General features: G+C 36.5%; 1 protein-coding gene across 2 annotated transcripts; it reads right to left on the bottom strand.

The window, feature by feature from the left end:
* Positions 1-1811: 1811 nt before the first annotated feature.
* On the bottom strand, positions 1812-8342 carry roh (reduction of Rh1). 2 transcript variants are annotated; one of them, XM_045766081.2, is made up of 4 exons: positions 8206-8289; positions 6760-6799; positions 4285-4490; positions 1812-1993 (listed from the first exon to the last, which is right to left on the bottom strand). In XM_045766081.2, the coding sequence occupies exons 2-4, from the start codon at positions 6783-6785 to the stop codon at positions 1923-1925; spliced, it is 303 nt and encodes a 100-aa protein (XP_045622037.1). In that variant the 5' UTR covers positions 6786-6799; positions 8206-8289; the 3' UTR covers positions 1812-1922. The 2 variants fall into 2 exon arrangements, with proteins under 2 accessions (XP_045622037.1, XP_069159555.1); XM_069303454.1 differs by lacking the exon at positions 6760-6799 and having other exon boundaries at positions 8206-8342.
* Between the last annotated feature and the right edge of the window lie 7443 nt (positions 8343-15785).

Below are 15785 nucleotides of genomic sequence, written 5' to 3'. Positions count from 1 at the left end.
AGTAAATTTTATGAGCAGCTATGATTCATAGTAAATCTTTGACAAATCCTCTACATCAAATGTGATGTACTATTATAGAGGATAGGTTGAGAGTTCAGTTGATCTGATGTGGTGGCAGCTAGTGTACTGTAATTCAATGAAGACTCGCCGAGAAGTAAGTAATTATCAAAAGAAGGCACCAAACTGGGAAGGCTATGTAACACCATCAAATGTGCGGGATAATCAGAGGGCGCTAAATATCACCAAGGATGCCAATACGAGAACAAACACATAAGGCGAACGACATCAAAAGTATCAGTCATCAAGAATACCATCGAGGGACAAGCGACTGCGGGGGACGGTCAGAAAACAAGACATACGCTCATCCCGGAAGTCAGGACAGTCAACAAGGATATGCACGACCGTAAGAGAGACAATGCAATTTGGACAATAAGGAGCAGGGGACTTGCCGAGAAACTACAATGATGGGGAATGTCCTCTGCTAACCCTCTACCCCCTCTGTGTACAATGTGTTGTAAATTTGGCTACTCTACTTCAGTTTGCATAAACACAATTTGTTTTCCCTCTAGAGTCTGGCCAGTCATGCCCTACCAAATCACTGCAATGTGAGGGCAGTCAGCATTTGTCATGAACTGAAAGGGACTAGATGGACCTTTTTAAACATAAGGCATACATTGTAGATTACCTTTGGCAGTGATGCATAATGTCTAAGACTTAAGATTCTTTGAGAACTCTTGGCTGAAGCACCAGTCTCCTGCCACATCTAGCGACTCAGTATGTACTGTACTTCATAAAGACCAAACCCACTTGTCTTTCTATCTACACAACAACTTTTCTTTCCCCTCCCAACATAAATCTTGGTCAGAAAGATACCATTGCCAGATACCCTTTTGGAAGGAAGGAGGTAATAGACACCTGGTCACATCAAAGTTCCTGAGCAATCCCACTTAAAGTACAGTAAACATCTTACATGACACTAAGGTTAATTTGTTCAGTCTTTCAAGATCCCAAATCTTTTGTACTTCTCTGCCAGTTTTCTCATTTAGCTTCTCAACTTAATTTTACCTCTTGAAACTTTAAGTGACACACATGATTATACCTCAATCTCATCTCAATCTCAATCTACATCAACATGGTCAGACAATTTTTCAGATACTGTATACTCATGTGAGAGTAACATTTCCCAATATGTCTGCTAGTAGTCTATCTTCACTCAACTTTACTAAATGTAATGGGCAATAATCAAAGGGCCAAGCTGGAAAAATGCAATGGGTAAAATATTTTTTTTTTAAAGTCTTTCAAATCTTTTAATGCTTGTAATATGCTAATTCTGTTTAGCCTTCATCTTCTTAACGAGCACAATAGTTTATTAATTTTAATTAATAATTTTATTATTAATTTTTAAAAGGTTTTTGAATATTGCTGTGTACACACATTCTTATGTATGCTAACTTCAAATGTCACGAGTCACAAGTATAAGGGTTAAAAAAATTACAGTGGGTAGGAAACCATCATTGGTCTACAAAAATAAATTTAGAAACTTACTTGCCTTAGAATCTGAAGGAAAAATGTCTTGCATTATAATAAGCCACTGCATTACCAGAAACACCAGTTTTCAACAAGAGCAAACATGCCTAACCTTTAATGGTTGATCGACATATTAAACGTGACCATATAATGACCGATTATTTGCGGAATGCAGTTATGACACCGAACCAATTCTTGATTTAAATAAATTATAGAAGAGTTTACCATTTTCAGCTAAATAAAAAAATTCATCATTGTCACAGGCTCTGAAAAACATGCACACAAGTAAATCTACAATTTATTATCCATACACTTTATACATGACCACTGAAACTCAAATTTGAAGCATGGAATATTTTCACAGAGCCGAGGTGAAGCTTGAAATTTAGGCAAATTTAATGCCCATGCTGTGCTGCCTCCTTCGCTGCCTTATCCGCAAACTTTTGTACATTAGCTGGAGAGCATGCTGTGAAAAAATGATAAAATATGACTAGTACTGTACAGTATATGTATTAAATTATATCCTAATTTTTTAAAATTATTTTCAATATCACACATGCATGTACATTTAATTAATGTTGAAATATTTGCACAGATCTGATTTATATCAAAGTTTACCCTTAAATAGCTCTATAAATATCCATGAACACACAATTATAATAGCTTATAGAGTTTAAAAAATCAATTTAATTTCTTATCTGCTTTTTATATTATTTCAGCAACTGAATTTCTGTACTGCATTATCTCTATAACAATATGCATACAAATCCTTTTTTACATTGAAACTTTTGTGACAGTGAAAACTGAAGACAAAAACCATTAATACTACAGTATTGTACTGTACCTAGATACAATACCATCACAGTTTATCAATGGAGGTATCCCTAGTCCCTATGATAGGTAAGGTAGGTATGTTACACATGCACATAACAAAAATATATATATTTTATTTCAATTCATTAAATATCCATTATTCCTAATCAGCATATAAACCATTCCCAATGACGGTACATAATTCATAATTTATGAATTAAATTACAAAATAGGAAAACAATAAAAATTTCTTCCTAAAAATATACAAACCGAATCTTTAGTTTTGTGATTGTTATCCAAATACTGTACTAATTTCTTTAAGAATTTCACCAGATGTACTTCCTGCCTTTTGTATGCTAATTAAGGATAATAGGTAAAAAGCTGTATATTTTAATTATAATATATAGTAAACCATTACTGAGCATAAAATCAGTTCCTATTATAATAATAATACTGTATGTGGCTGTAACCAAAGTGACTATTTGGTCAGTTACAAGCTATCTATGCTGACCTCTGATTATATTCCAGTTAAGTACTTGCTATATATTACTCTTTACCACTAAGATCTTCCAGCACCTGCAATGTTCCTGTAATTTACCATAGTGTCAATGGTCTTTTGCATAGTCCAAGTTGTACACTTACTGGCTGGAAGGTGATGCAGGCATGGATTACATGTGGCTTGTAAGGGCCAGAAAGGAAACTGGCTCAAAATATTTCCCAATATGACAGACAATCACTAAAGCCATCTAGGACTGGGATAAATAACCAAATACCCACCATGACTTAAACTCTTAGTGTTATGGTTACACACAAAGCAGAGGACAGGCCCTGTCAGAGATACTGTACCCTCAAAGACTGAGACCAGGCAAGTAAGGGAAGCAGGCAGGCTGGCCGGGGCCACAGGTGACATGGGCAGCCACCTGCTGGCAGTTGGGTACATCTTACCTAACTGTAGTTACAGGATAAGAGTTATGCTCGTGGTGTCCTGTCTTCCCAGCAATGTCATACAACGCGTTGAAATTACTGACCTCCACCACCTCACCTAACTTTTTCCAACCATCTACCACTCCGTTTACAAAAGTGAATTTTCTTATATTTCTCCGGCAGCTTTGTTTCGTTAGTTTAAATCTATGACCTCTTGTTCTTGAAGTTCCAGGTCTCAGGAATTCTTTCCTATCAATTTTATCAATTCCTGTTACTATTTTGTACGTAGTGATCATATCGCCTCTTTTTCTTTGATCTTCTAGTTTTTGCATATTTAATGCTTCTAACCTCTTCTCATCTTGTCCTTCAGTTCTGGGAGCCACTTAGTGGTATGTCTTTGTACCTTTTTCAGTTTGTTGATGTATATACAACAGTGATCAATTACCTCCATGCACAATTACCTAATTTTCATATTGCTCGTTTTTTTGTTTTTTTTGCCAATACAGCATTTAATTGATCTCCATTTGCCAACATCTCCTTGCACTATAGAGGGCACTAATCTGGCACTGGCTTCCGGTAAGCAAGAGTTAGTCTCAAAGGTCTGGTGCATCTCCCTAAAGCTTTACTGGACCAGCACCTAGCTTGCAGAGCCAGTAAAGGGGGCACAAGGGGAAAGCCTCTCTCATAAAAGTATATAAACTTAGCTCTTAAAAATGTAGAGTACTGGTGCAACTGAAACTACTAGGAGTATTCCATGGCATCAATGTACAAGTTTATGTAACTGTATTCCACTTCTTCATTAACACACAGGACAGTACTGTACATTTGGGAACATTTCCTTACACCTAATAGCTCACCTTACATTTCCTTACACCTAATAACATGGATTGTGTATGCAAACTGGCTACCTGTCCCCCGACACAATTAATTATTATAAATTATATTGACAATGGAAAACCAGAATGAAAAGGAATGAATAGGCAGTATGTGAAGACACTGCCAATTTGTTTGTAATCTTACCAAGTTGCTGGATCTTGTAGAACAAAGGGAGGCTAAGTCCCACTCCAATAATGTAATACTTGAATAGCCATACATTCTTGATGTGGTAATTATAAGGGAAGGAAACAATCTTGGCAGAGAAGGTGTAGGGGTACTTCATTCTTCTGTCACTCATCGTGTTTGACTTGAAGCGGTCAAAAAACTGATCCAAAAAGCCTGATGCAGTGCTGAAAAAGAACAAGTATTTGTAAGAGTGAATCATATGCATGTGTGAGGTGACATCAAATACTGTATATAGCCACAGGCATGTTCAGATTTGGTGGATGAATGACCCATTATGACCCTAGTAGATTATAGCCAAACATTAAAAAAAAAAAAAAAAAAGACAAATTTAAACTTTGCCTAAATATAGCATACAAAATAACTCATGCCTTCAACGTGTCAGTATGAAGGTTACTTCATAATGTATACATGTGAACATAAGTGTAAATGATGGTCTAGTAGTAATTATCAAAAGGAAGATTCCAAGGGAAGAATATATAATATATATTATATATACAGTACTGTATAGTAAAATCTTTTAAATATATGTGGTGTCTGATTGGAAAAGAAAAAATGTGGCAACCTTATGTATAATGAATCTTTTACAGTACAGTATAGCCAAAGGAAACATATTATTCCCCCATCATTTCAAGAATTGTTGCACATAGCCTAGCCAAGAATGCAATGTTTACTAATTTCTTTTTTAAATAAAAATGCTGTACTATATGCATATTTGCTAGCTAAATGTATAATAAACAAGCCAATGCAAACAAGAAATGTAGCCATTAACATTTTTATTTCCATCATTCCTGAAAAATTTAAGGCTTACAAAAATTTATACTAGAACCCCGTGTATATATACACTCCTTTCAATTTCTGTCAGAATATTGCCCAAATGGCACTTCCTGTAACTGGTAACCAAATTCAGCCAGCATATTTTTACCTAAAGATTAACTATACATGAATAGCCATTCCAATTTGCAGTAAAAAATAGTTCGGTGTATGATTATTCTAGCATCAAACTAGCACCGTAATATGAAGAGAGGATGAGCTACACATTTGAGCAGTTATAATCAAAGTTGGTCCAATGGAATAATTGCAAGTGGAAGTAAGATTTATACACTTTAAACAGAAAAACAAATGAAAATGTACATTTAACAAATATGCACCGTCCAAAAGTTCATAATCTTCAATAGTAAGACTGAATACAGTCTTATGATTGAAAGATTATGAAAGGTGTATGGAAAGACTTCATACACAGTCTTCAATCATGAGATAGAAGATTGTGATTGTGTATGGAGAGGGTTGGTTTATAATTTGACAAGTGGTAAAAAGAGTATTCTAGTGAATTTAAGGATAAGGGAGAGGAAGACTAAGATGGATAGACATGAGAGAATATACAAACAGCGTGAACAGTGCACAACTCTTCTTAGCTAACAAGGCTAGGTAGAAACGGCTTTTAACGAGAGAAATTTTGTTTACACTATATTTGTATATACCAACTCCAAAGTTATAATTACACCAATGCATATGCTTCATCATATGAACCTGAGGAGTAATAATGTGCTTGATTTACTGGTGTGTGGTGACTTTGTGATGCTGCCGAGCATGAAATACGGCAAATAAATAGGTGTAATTTTGTACTGTATAGTGTTATCTTTTCCTATAGTGCACTATCTTCAGGCTGATACCTCCACACCACATGAAGCAAAATGGGTAAATAATGCTGAACACCTGTATGAAAGTACTGTAATAGGTAAACAATGTTAACAGTTTTACATATACTATACTTACTACACCCTAAATCTACCATAGATAATATAATATTAAAGTACAGTAGTGTGAGGAGTAAACTAAGTGTAGAGGTGGGATCTAAACTTGTTCAACATTTTATGGCTGCTGCAGAAAAATGGGTTTTGTACATAGTGTTCATGGCAATTTCTTCATAACTTGTTTATGGGTTACTTTGCTCAATGGTTACATTACAATAAGTGATCAAGGCCACGAGGCAAGGGAAGTGTAAAGTTCACAGGTGCAGGAAGACTTTACATGCATAGCAATGGCTGCCAAAAAAGCAACCGCTCAGAACAAAGATCAAATACTCTTACAACACATGTAAAAAGTTCCAAAAGCCAGACCATTTTGATCTATTCTTTCATACATCTACAAATTATCACTAGACTAACGTGTGTGCAATAGACAAGTGAAAGCAAAAGTAGAGGAACAAAAATAGTGAATACAATTGCAAGGACAAAAATATATGATAGGTCAGAAATAATTGTTTTCAGCTTAATATACAATAGTCTCTATACAATAAATACAATTTGAACATGCAGATTTTTTTTTTTTTTTTAAATAAAGTACATAACTGGTCAAGAATGTAAATACGTTTCGGCTAAATAAGTGAAAGATTACAAAAGAATATTCTGTAGTACAAAACACGTTTTATCCCACCTCTTAAATTCAGCTTTGCCAGCCATTGTCCTTGTTAAGTCTGTAAGTAGTTACAAAATAATTTTTATCTACTGTACCTAGTGATGGCATCAAAAGTCCTATGTACGACCTTTACACATTAATCAATTCAAGAAAACATTTAAACATTTTATGCATGATAAGAAATGTCTGACATTTCACAATTTTATACCAAAATGTTATCCAATGCTTCCTGTATTGCGTACTATCACGAAAATAAACTGTCTAATGAAACATAAGGCAAGATAATTACCAGAAGTGTCAAGCCATTACAACTACAGTATATGGCACTTGAAAGTGACGAGAATAAGGATTTAGGCTAAGACAGGGCAAAGGAAGGCAGGAAACTATCAGGAGAAAGTGCCAAGTCATTACAACTATACAGCACTTGGTCAGGGATAGGGATTTTGGGATGGATGGGAAGGAAGAAAGGAATTATCAAGAGAAAGCGCCAAGCCATTATGGCTATATAGCACTTGGAAGGGGTCAGGATAAGAATCTGGGATGGGAAGGGGGTAAGGAATGGTGCCCAACCACTTGGACGGTCTGGAATTGAACGCCGACCTGCATGAAACAAAACCATCGCTCAACCGTCCAGCCCAAGTGGTTGGGCGATGAGGGGGGGGGGGGGAGAATTGTTCCAAACCATTTGGCAGGAAGGATGACTGTCACTCTACAGTTCAGTTCAAGATAAAGTGAATAAATAATAATAATTTAGTCATGGCAAAGTACTTGCCCAAAATTACTGTGCATATTAATGGCTTTAGGCATTGTATGTACTAGCTCTATCTAAAATCCCAACATTATGTTTGTAACTCTAGTATGTATGTACTTTTACCTGCATAAACATTTAATTTGAGTTGATTACATCACAATTTTTTGCAGGAGGGGAGGGGGGGGGGCGTTGGCACAGTGTCAATGTGTTCTTGGACTACCACCTCCCAATCCACCCATGTTGTACACGTACCCAATAGCAATTACTGGGACAAATTGGGTGAAGCTTAACCCTAGCCACCACAGGAGGACATATTTCCACCAACGTACATATTTGAGGCCATTTCTTCACCACAGCCCAAGGCACCCTACAGCGCCTTTATAACCTCTCAGATTTATCTATAACCACTCTCAGATTTAAAGTCAGCAAGCCCTAACCTCCAGCTGGCATTACCACATTAACGTTAACACTTAAAACTTGAACATAAAAATAAAAACAGACTAATATATAAAATCTAGACCCAACCGTACCAGAATCAGCTGATCGTCTGCTACCACAACACACCTTATTATCACAAAACTAGAGCCATACCAACGCAGTTCCCTTAAAAATAACAATATACGTGTCCAATCTACTCACATTAGCTATTCAATTTCATAGCTAATAGCAGTTTAAACAACAAATTGAACAAAGTTAACATAGACCAAGTTTACCTCTCCGGCAGCCGGTTGCTTGGTTCAGGGAGCCGCGGCCAGGGTGCAGCACCCGAGCATGGCGCCGCTCTCGTACATCTCTCTTGTATTTTTGTATTCATATATTTATTTATTTATTATTGTTTATTTATTTATATACAAGAAGGTACATTGGGGGTTAACAGAGAACCTAGAAAACCTAGAACCCAGAGAACCTAGAAAGTTGAATTTACATTCTTGTAAAACCACTAGCATGCATAATCGGGCAAGAATTTCAATTTCATCCAATACAGTATAATTCATTGACTATGTGACTGTCATTCAATTCAGACTATACATAGAAACAATATATAAATAAAATAGATCATATTGTATAAAACAGTAGGGTGTTTGTAGGAAACAAAAGGCCAAGTTGTTCAGTGAGAATCTGCAAGATCTCGGAATTTCATCTCATACATAGATTTTGCATTAAATTAATTATTGAAAAAAACACAATGAATGGGTTTTGTAACTATATGTATGATTAAACTGTAGTCTCGCAAACCCCCTTACAAGGGCGTGGGCGACGGCTAGAGCGTCCACCACTACTCATTTGTACTTATCTTATGTACTACTTTTTTTTTTTTTTTTTTTTTTTTTTTTTTTTTTTGAGATATATACAAGAGTTGTTACATTCTTGTACAGCCACTAGTACGCGTAGCGTTTCGGGCAAGTCCTTAATCCTATGGTCCCTGGAATACGATCCCCTGCCGCGAAGAATCGTTTTTTCATCCAAGTACACATTTTACTGTTGCGTTAAACAGAGGCTACAGTTAAGGAATTGCGCCCAGTAAATCCTCCCCGGCCAGGATACGAACCCATGACATAGCGCTCGCGGAACGCCAGGCGAGTGTCTTACCACTACACCACGGTGACTGCTGACTGCTGAGACTTATGTACCTAAGTTTATCATGCCCGAAACGCTTTGCGTAATAGTGGCTTTAGGCATTGCATGTACTAGCTCTACCTATAAGTCAACCAATCTTTGTAAAAATTTATTGTATGTATGTATGTATGTATGCACCCCCACCGCAGGCCGCTGGCCTGCGGTGGGGGTGCAGCGCCGGTCCCCAAGTGTCCCGCTGTCCGCAGCTAATACTTTGCCCAGTCTAGGTGCTAGTAAGCCCTACTTGTAGTCACACCCCCTTCTCCTTATCCATTAGGTCTTTTACGGCCTCTTGGCCGGGTACATTACGTGTTATGTGGTCTCTCACTTATTAGTTATTCTTTGTGTCCTGCCTGTTATATCCTAGTGTTATATAATTACTACACATTTGCACTCGGCCTTAATTCTAGTACCAGTTAACCTTTAGGTTTCTGCAGAATTAGTTTCCATGTCACTATAGGCTAAGGTCTCATACTTACTACGGGTGTACCTTAAGTTAAATCTAGTCCTCGGACTTGGAATTGTTACTGTTAATTCTTACTTTATATATTTACTTTATATATTTTGATATAAACGTTATATATTTACTTTATATATTTACATGTTCAATATTAAGTTTAATATAATATCAACTTTGTTATAAGTCTATAATATAAACCGTGTTTAATATAGACTTTATATAATTACTTACTTTATATTTGAACTTTATATATTTACATGTTCTGCAGAATTTAATCCTCAATAAACTCTAACGCCCCATACTGCCAGTATCTTTCTCCCCCTGGTCAGAAAACCTCTATTCTTACCTTACTGACAGGCTCCAGTATGTTTCTGTGAATAATTCAATTTCTCCCACATTTTGTAACTAGCTCATCATGATTGTAACTTGCTTAGCTAAATGAATTGTGGGGTTCAGTCCCTGAGCCCATTATGTGCCTCTGTAACCCTTTCCATTACCACCCACAAGATGGGTATGGGGTGCATAATAAATGAACTAAACTAAACTTAACTAACTCCCACCCTACCCATCAACATTGGTGTTCCTCAGGGCAGCATACTTGGCCCTCTCCTCTTTCTCATCTACATTAATGAATGACCTTCCAAATGCCTCCCAACACCTCAAACCAATTCTATTTGCTGACGACACAACCTTCATTTACTCCAGTCCTGACCTCCTTGCTCTAAATGCCACAGTAAATGCTGAGCTAAATAAAGTCCATCTTTGGCTAACTGCCAACAAACTCACCCTTAACATTGACAAAGCTTTCTATATTCTGTTTGGCAATAAATCCTCTAATCAAATAAATCTCAAAATAAACAATACCCAAATTTGTAACAAATTAGATGGCAAATTCCTTGGCGTTCTCATTGACCACAAGCTGAATTTCCACGGACACATTCTAAATATATAAAAAAAAAGTTCAAAAACTGTTGGCATTCTTTCTAAGATCAGATATTATGTACCCCGCCCTGCCCTGGTGACACTATTATTCCCTCATCTATCCATATCTCATCTATGGTATTTGTGCTTGGGGTTCTACTACCCAAAATCATTTACGTCCTCTAATTACTCAACACAAAGCTGCTATTAGGACAATATCCCACTCTGGCCCCAGACATCACTCGGTACCCTTACTCAAATCTCTGAATATGTTAGATATTAAGTCACTGCACATTCTCTCATGTGTGTTATACATATATAAAACGCTTAACTATAATGCCAATCCTGACCTCAAAAGCTTCATTGAAGGTTGTAACAGAACCCATGAACAACACACCAGAAACAAATATAGTTTTGATATTCCTAGAGTACGACTTAATCAAACTAGAAATGCTCTACAAATCAAGGGACCCAGAATGTGGAATGACCTTCCCAACCATGTTAAAGACTGTACCTCTCTCAACCATTTTAAAATAAAAACGAAGTACTGCCTAATAAATTTCCTGTAACCTACCTGTATTGTCAACCTATGTCTATTTTTTTTTTAAACACCGCTGTTTGTCGACCTAATTATATTTGTGCTGCTTTTTCAGCCATGTTCCCCCCTTTCTTATTTTTATTTGTTCTCAACACATTTTATACTTTAAACCCAATTAGTATTAAGTTTTAGTCTAATGTTTTTCCTGCCCGAAACGCTTTGCATAATAGTGGCTTCAGGCATTGTATGTACCAGCTCTATCTATAAACCTAGCAATTTTTGTAAAAATCTCTTCTATGTATGTACCTTACCTGAATAAACATTTATTTATTTATTTATAACAACAATTAACACCGGATATACGACAAACATCCTAACCAGACGTTATATGATGATATCCTCAACAGTAGATAAATAAATAATTGCAGAACTTCAATTACCTAATACCAGCATTGTATAAAACCTTATCATAAGCTACGGGATTTGTTGATCAAAGTTTAAAGGGAATTCGGAAGTAATAATAATACAGCTGATGCCATCTGTCGGCAGAAAAGAACACTATCAAAAAGTCTGCTGGTAAATAGTAGCCAAAAGATACAGCTTATGCCATCTGTTGGAATTAAATTGCACTATTAACATTTACCCTTCAAAAACACCTGGCGCCATCTCTGATTTTTCCAACACACTAAAAATATCCAAACAGCAGCCCATAAGGCGGGTTGTTGTGCTGAAGTAAGAAGTCCCCCCCACCTCCCACCAGCCTCCATATCATTGGTAGACATTATTTGTTGACATTCACCACAGCCAATCACAGGAAAGGGATTAGCTAAAGGTGCCATCCCTTAATAAATCATCTTTGTTCTGTACACCAGCCTTGCTTATGATATGCTGTTTCAACTTTAATCTACCTAAAACGTGAAGTGTTAATTATTTAAAAGTATTAATAAAATGATAACTAAATATTACAGGATATAAAAGTGTTAAAGAAATCTGGCCTGACTACCTAACTTCTCCCGTCTGCAGTGGGTGTTGCCTGACAATAATAATAATAATAATAATAATCTATAACATCGATGATACGATGCTCCGCCCTCTTATTGAACTACATTATTAAGTTAGATGGAAATATCTGTCAGGGACAAAACATATTGTGCAAAAGGACGTATTTCTTTGCGTGCATTTCATTCCTAGAAAGAGTGTTGGCATTCCCTGCAACAGCCAATCACAGGAAGGTATTTGTTACAGCTCCGCCTATTGAAGTCCTCGGGAGTGTTCACTAGACCGATCTCCCTTATAGCAGTCTGTTTTATCCCTTGTATATCCAAAGTATGACTCTCTATTACTATGATAATTCAAAATACAAAGTTGTTACACAAAATTGCTAAATTTTGCCATTAAAAAGAGCTCATAGTTGATTTTGTAATAGTTTTATGGGAGGAATGTTATACCATTTTTCTAAATATCTTCTGATATGGGTGTTGACTTGTCTATTCGTGTACCCTTTATTTCTTAATACTTGAAGGTTTCTCTCCAGTTCCTTGTGGATGTTATATAAGTCGGAACAATTTGTCAGAGCTCTGCGTATAAATGCGTTTATTACACTAGTCTTATATCTGTCTGGACATTCGGAGTGACCATTCATACACATTCCAATGTTTGCGGGTTTAATATAAACTTGTGTGGTGAAAGTGTTGTCTTTGGTTCTCACGTAGACATGGAGGAAAGGGAGTCCACCATCGATGCCTAGTTCATGGGTAAAGTTAAGCACTGAGTTTAGGATAAGTTGATCCTTTAATCGTGACAGTTCCTGGAGGTCTTTCACAAATACGAATATCATCAATGTATCTGCAGTCGATGCAAGGTTTACCTGTGGGTTTGAAGGTTTTCTAGTGTTCCCGTGTTCAAAGAGGACTCCTAGTAGAAACATTATGGCAACTCCGGCTATCTGCGTATACATGTCTCCCCCAAGGGAAGACTACAAGAGTAACACCCTGGATAATAAACACAAAGAAGCAGCCCAGCAGCAACACAAGTCCATAGAGAACATCACAATCCGGAGAGCAGATAACACCTCAGCCTTCGTCCTCATCCCGACTGATGAATGTGTCACCAAATTAAAAGAAGTCTTCCAAGATGAGATCAAATTCAGAAGGATTACCAGAAACCCAACTGAAGATATCAAGAAGAAAGTCAACGGTATAATTGATGCAGTTAATGCTAAAACAAAAGGCAGCATCCACCTGCACAAGGTCCAGTGTGACTACAACATTTACTGTAATATAAACCCCACAAGCCGGCTTGTCAAAGGTCCCACTATTTGCCTTGATGATCGTTTCCAGTTGTAATTTAAAGGTTACTAGTGTTGGCATTTACGGCTTAAGCTTGTGTGTTGTAATAAACTATTCCTAAATTTACAGTTGTTCGTCCTTGTGAAGATTTAAAACAAAAATTGTGCTTATAAGTGTGCGGAAGTTGAGCTTGCCGGTACGCCAGCAAGCCTAGGGGCCGGCCCGGGCTGCTCTTGGGGCTAGAAATAGCCTAAGCTACTTTATCTCTTTGAGATGTATTTTCTTGTCTCAATAAACGTACTTGAACTTTGAACTCAGTCTCACTACATAGGTAGTTCCACCTTGGAGAGACCTCGGTATAAGTCTAACATGTATATATACATTGGCTGCCTGTCCCCATGCACAATGATTTATTATTATTATATACTGTATGCTAAAGCGAACACAGTACAGTTTCGTCATAGGAGGTTCCTAGATTGGAATTCACTACCAAATTTCAATATATCCAAGTATTTTTAGTGTGAAATGCTTTTATTATATGCATAATTTGTTGTTTTAATAATAATATGGACTGACGTTTAATTTATTTGGAAATACATTACATCTCAACAAAGACAGACCTTATATGATGATATTATCATAAGTAGATAACACCAATTAATTGCAGAACTTCAGTTACCTAATACCAGCATTGTATAAAACCTTATTATAAGCTACGAGATTTATAGATCAAAGTTTAAAGGGAATTCAAAAGTAATTTACAGCTGATGCCATCTGTCGGCAGAAAAGAACACTATCAAGAGGTCTGCTGGTAAGTAGTGGCCATAAGATACAGCTTATGCCATCTGTTGGCATCAAATTACACTATCAACAGCAACCCATCAAAATACACCTAACGCCATCTGTTGCCTCTCCCATGTACTATCAACAGCCAAACAGCAGCCCATGAGGTTGTTGTGTTGAAATAAGAAGTCCCCCCCACCCCCCACCAGCTTCCATGTCATTGGTAGAAACTCTTTGTTGACATTCAGCTCAGCCAATCACAGGAAGGGATCAGCTAAAGGTGCCATCAACTTAATAAATCATCTTTGTTCAGCATACTAGAACTGCTTATGACATTCTGCTTCAACTTTAATCTACCTATGAAGTAAAGTGTTAATTATTTAAAAGTATTAATAAAGTGATAACTAAATATTGCAGGATATAACAGGTGTTACAAACCAAAGGTTTGGCTACCTATCTCCTGACGTCTTCAGTGGGGGTTGCCTCACAATTAATAATAATAATAATTATAATTTATTTATTTTTATTTATTTATTTATACAAGAAAGTGCATATGGTTTATGAGAGTACATAGTATTGATGCTTTTTACACTATTGTAAAGCCACTAACACGCATAGCATTTCGGGCAGATCCTTAATTTAAGATCATTTTAAGTAGGTAATATCTGGCAAAATGAAAATTTTTTAACTATAAATAATAATTATAACATCGATGATACGATTCTCCGCCCTCCTATTGGACTACATTATTCAGTTAGATGAACATTTCTGTCAGGGACAAAACATGTTGTGCAAAAGGACGTATTTCTTAGTTTGCATTTCATTCATAGAAAGAGTGTTGGCATTCCCTGCAACAGCCAATCACAGGAAGGTATTTGCTACATCTCCGCCTCCTATTGAAGTCCTCGGGAGTGTTCACTACACCGATCTCCCCTATGGCAGTCTGTTTTATCTGTATATCCAAAGTATGACTCTCTATTACTATAATAATTCAAAATAAAAAGTTATTACACAAAATGGATAAATTCTGCCATTAAAAAGAGCTCATAGTTGATTTTGTAATAGAGTTTTATGGGAGGAATGTTATACCATTTTTCTAAATATCTTCTGATATGGGCGTTGACTTGTCTATTCGTGTACCCTTTATTTCTTAATACTTGACGGCTTCTCTCCAGTTCCTTGTGGATGTTATATAAGTCGGAACAATTTGTCAGGGCTCTCCGTATAAATGCGTTTATTACACTAGTCTTATATCTGCAGGTAACCGTCTACGACCCATCATCAACCAGATCCATACGCCCACGTATAATCTCGCTAAACGACTCAACACTATTCTGAATCCATATATACCTAATAACTACTACAGTTCTATAACAAATGTTCAAGAGATGTGTAAATATTTCTTTCAAACTGATCTGCTACCTTAGCCAAATATCCCCCATATAAATTGTCATTCCACAATTTGTATGGGGGATATAATATCTGAGGTATTTAATATCTGATTTTGGAGAGTATACCAACTGTTTTAGAGACTTTCTTAGTTATGTGTTGTATGTGGGTGCTGAAGTTGAGAGTCTTGTCAAGGAATAGGCCAAGAAACTTTCAAGTATATTACTGAACAATTTGGAGGATATTGATCCGGACAATTTATTCAAAAGGTCAGATGTAACACAAACAAGGATCAAC

Source organism: Procambarus clarkii, chromosome 50 (assembly GCF_040958095.1).
Source record: "Procambarus clarkii isolate CNS0578487 chromosome 50, FALCON_Pclarkii_2.0, whole genome shotgun sequence".
Classification (NCBI taxonomy): Eukaryota; Metazoa; Arthropoda; class Malacostraca; order Decapoda; family Cambaridae; genus Procambarus; species Procambarus clarkii.
This window is presented reverse-complemented; position numbering and strand designations above follow the sequence as displayed.

Excerpts from the sequence above, each read along its gene's own strand:
- roh (XM_069303454.1), bottom strand. The coding sequence starts at position 8,306 with ATGAATACAAAAATACAAGAGAGATGTACGAGAGCGGCGCCATGCTCG. Across the intron at positions 4,491-8,205 it reads AGCAACCGGCTGCCGGAGAG|CACTGCATCAGGCTTTTTGG; the intron begins GTAAACTTGGTC and ends GTTCTTTTTCAG. Across the intron at positions 1,994-4,284 it reads CTACAAGATCCAGCAACTTG|CATGCTCTCCAGCTAATGTA; the intron begins GTAAGATTACAA and ends ATTTTTTCACAG.